The 4,110-nt window shown below is 37.0% G+C and overlaps 1 protein-coding gene across 2 annotated transcripts in view; it reads left to right on the top strand.

The window, feature by feature from the left end:
- Positions 1-4,110, top strand: part of cux1b (cut-like homeobox 1b) — a 42,042-nt gene that overhangs the window by 17,174 nt on the left and 20,758 nt on the right. The window contains exons 16-20 of one of the 2 annotated variants that reach the window (XM_016452649.1): positions 925-988; positions 1,120-1,232; positions 1,312-1,428; positions 3,003-3,086; positions 3,193-3,249. In XM_016452649.1, coding sequence (XP_016308135.1) covers positions 925-988; positions 1,120-1,232; positions 1,312-1,428; positions 3,003-3,086; positions 3,193-3,249 — 435 coding nt within the window. Of the gene's footprint in view, positions 1-924; positions 989-1,119; positions 1,233-1,311; positions 1,429-3,002; positions 3,095-3,192; positions 3,250-4,110 lie in introns of both variants that reach the window. The other variant, XM_016452650.1, reaches the window with a different exon arrangement.

Raw genomic sequence — 4,110 nt, 5'->3', positions numbered from 1 at the left:
TATATATATATATATATATATATATATATATGTATGTATGTGTGTGTGTGTAGTGTGGTGATTATAATGGGTTTTATTGGTTTTGTGTGTGTGCAAAAGGCTTGATTATCATTATAAGTGAACCTCTAGCAACATTAAAATAAAAAATAAATGTGAAAAAAATAGTAATAGTTTTATTCATCAAGGATGAGTCAAATTGATGTGACAGTAAAGTCATTCATAGTGTTTCAAAAGATTTCTATTTCAAAATGTTCCTTTGATATTTCCACAAAAATATTTGGCAACACAACTGTTTTCAACATTGATAATAATCAGAAATGTTTCTTGAGCAGCAAATCAGCATATTAGAATGATTTCTGAAGATCATGTGACATGTAATGGAGGAATGATGCTGAAAATACAGCTTTGATCACAGAAATAAATTACGGTTTAACAGATATTCACATAGAAAACAGGTTTTTAAACTGTAATAATATTTCACAATATTACTGTTTTACTGTAATTTTGAGCAAATAAAAGAGACTTCTTTCAAAAACATTAAAAAATACTAGTGACTTCAAACTTTTGAGTGGTAGTATACTAAGTGATATGTAATGTAAGTGTAGCCAACCAAAATCACTGACTTCCTGTTGAAGTCTTGACCAGTGACCAGGTTATTTTTTCTGAAGAATGAAGTCAAACACTGAAAAGGCACTTAGTAACTTGATCTGAGTGTGAAGCATGCTGATGCACACTTTGTAGGAGGAGTAAAAAAACTGTATGTGAATCTGTTCCAAGTGGCAGCTGTGGAGGATTACAGTATTCTGCAGGAGACACATGGACTGACAGCTAAACTCGTCCAGATGACACAAGACACAGTTACACACAAGTACAAAAGGCATCTTGACACACATCACAATAATTTGTGATTTTTTTGTCGTCTAGGGTGCAGACAGCAACACAGTGATCGTCCCTGAGCCCATTAAAGAGGCCACTGCTCTGTTCACAGGTAAACTAAAGAACTCGTGCTCATGAGAGCAGGATGACCCATATAATGCTCATGGACACATAGTACAGACTGTCATCAGTCGCTCGAGTCATGAGATGCTCATACAGCCGTTACTCTGTGTGTGTGTTGAGGTGTGGGCGGCTCTCCTCAGACGGATCTTCCTCAGGGTCAGATGGACTCTATGCTGTCCATCATCTCCAGTCAGAGGGAGAGATATCGCTCGCGTAACCAGGAGCTGGAGGCCGTGAGTGCACTTCACTGTAATGACTTCTGTTGCTCAGAGGAAGAGAGGCTGACTGTGCCATGTTGTTGATGTCTGTCAGGCGAACAGCTCCCTTCAGCAGACCTCACAGGCTCTTCAGAGCCAGCTGGACAGTCTGCGCGCCGACAACATCAAGCTCTACGAGAAGATCAAGTTTCTGCAGAGCTACCCAAACAGAGTAAGTCACGTCATGGAGAGTCGACCATCGTCGTGCTCCTGTGTGGATGACGAATAAACAAGGACATTTTATCACTAAGGTGAAATGGTCTGTAGCTCCTGTAGTGCCTAGGGGTGTGCGATATTGACAAAAAAATTGTCTCAATGATTTTCCTGGGATAAGACACAAATGAAATCAGTATCAACAAAATCCATCTCTGTACTCCTGAGGTGGCACAGAAGCAGCATCTGAAGTGGTATTTTGGTAGGCCTGTATTTACTGATTAATGAGCTCCGAGGTGGCATGAATGCATTTAGTCTGCAATTACAATTGCATAAATAATGCTGTGAGACTTAAAAAAATAAGTAAATAATATTAAAATATTAAATTATTTTAAAAAATACCTCAAATATGAACACTGTCAAATATGTCACTGTCCTAATGAACGAGTCACTAATTAAAACAATTCAGATTCATTCAGGAACTTTATGAATGAGTCATTGAATCACTGACTTACCTGATTCATTAAAAACTATTCATTCAGAGATTAAACCCTCAGAGAAACACACAGTGGTTCACAACATGGATTTGTTTGGAATTATTTTCCTTGGTGAAATTGAGCAAAAATAGACAATATTGTGTCTAAAATGCAGCTCATTTAATATTAACTTGTTTATTGAACAAACTTGTTTAAAATCAGTGTCACATTTTCAGTCATGCTGATATTTGAAAAAAAACAAAAAAAAAAACACATGCCTATGTGATATTGCTTAAATATACCATATAGAAATATAAGATAAAACATCATACAGGGGCAGAATTCATATCTTTTTAATTTCAGGGTCATTCTAACTAGGGATGTAACGATTAACCGCGAGCCGGTTGAAAATCTGGGGCTTGTTTTAAAATTGCAATGTAGTTTTGTTATTTACATTTACATTATATTTAAATTTAGTCATTTAGCAGACGCTTTTGTCCAAAGCGACTTACAAATGAGGACAATAGAAGCAATCAAAACCAACAAAAGAGCAATAATATGCAAGTGCTATATTAGTATATTATTATAGTGTTATATTTCAATTTCACAAAGAAACTTGCAGCATTTTGTCCAAGCAATAATAAAAGGACACATTTAATTTATAATTTGACTTAAATCTGATTTTGTTAAAAAAAAACGTGAATCGAATCGTGAAATCATGAATCGAATCGAATCGTGAGTTGAGTGAATCGTTACATCCCTAATTCTAACTGCTTTCTACTTGGCTCTCAAGACATGCGTTTGTTTGGTTTTTGCAAAGTAAGTGACACATTCATTGTCAGCTCTCACATATTTAAAACAACAATTAAGGTATTATCATAGATGAAATATATCGCACACCTCTAGAAGTGCCATGAATGTTGATGGTCTGAATATGGACTAGTGTAATTAGATCTCAAACATCAGTTATGTTCAGGGCATGAATGAGACTGTAGGTCCTATTACAGTAGATGACGAACACTAAAGACTGACGTGTGTGTGTGTGTGTGTGTGTGTGTGTGTGTGTGACGAACACTAAAGCCTGAAGTGTGTGTGTGTGTGTGTGTGTGTGTATTAGTCTGGAGACAGTGATGATACAGTGATGCGTTACTCGTCTCAGTATGAGGAGAGACTCGATCCCTTCGCCTCCTTCAGCAAAAGGGTGATCATGTGAACATATTCAAATGTCATTTTTGGAATTGTTTGTTGGTTTTGTTCATTCAGGTTGGTTTAGTAGTGATGTGTTTATAATGCGACTTTCTCTTCAGGAGCGTCACCGGAGATATCAGAGCCTCAGCCCGTGGGACAAGGCCACGCTCAGTCTGGTGTGTGAGCCGTGTTTGTGTTGATCTCTTCACATACAGTAGTGCACACACATGTGAATCAGTGTACTTTTACACATGAGCAGCTCGTGATCTGGTGTCTCCGTTCACAGTAAATGCTGCTGTCACTCACACGAGATCGCAGCAATAGCAAACAACAACGATCAGCTGATCCAATCAAGTCTCGCCCTACATGTTTTTCACTTGGATATATGCCACAATAGGAGTTTATGCCGAATTTAAGGCCTCCATGTGGTTTTCCACCAAAAGAAAAACTCTATGGTTTAAATTTTTGAAAGCATCAAAATGACAACAGCCCTAAATATTATTATTATTTTAATTATTCTATTAAAAGTATTATTATACTCCTTCATTTTTTAAAACATTTTATTCTACATTAGTATTAAACAAAGGAGTAGTATATATTTTTTATTGGTTTAATTGATTTAAAATATACTCACCCTCAGGCCATCAGAGATCAGGATGAGTTAGTTTCTTCATCAGGTTTGTAGAAATGTAGCATTGCATCAGTGTCTCAGCAATGGATGCTCTGCAGTGAATGGGTGCCGTCAGAATGAGAGTCCAAACAGCTGATAAAAACATCACAATAATCCACAAGTAATCCACAGCACTCCAGTCCATCAGGTAACATCTGGAGAAGACAAAAGCTGAAACTAATCCAGCATTAAGATTTTTTAACTAAAATACATTGAGTCTATAATCCATAACTCTTCCTCCAGTGAAAAAGTGTTCTGGTCTGAATCAGGAGAGAAATCTGCACAGATCAAGCAGCGTTTAAACAGCTCTAAACAAATCTGTGGCTGGATTTTGATGTGAGAGACAACAGCAGATGCACTTTTTCAC

This window comes from Sinocyclocheilus anshuiensis, unplaced genomic scaffold (assembly GCF_001515605.1).
Source record: "Sinocyclocheilus anshuiensis isolate Anshui unplaced genomic scaffold, SAMN03320099.WGS_v1.1 scaffold1478, whole genome shotgun sequence".
Lineage (NCBI taxonomy): Eukaryota > Metazoa > Chordata > Actinopteri > Cypriniformes > Cyprinidae > Sinocyclocheilus > Sinocyclocheilus anshuiensis.
This window is presented reverse-complemented; position numbering and strand designations above follow the sequence as displayed.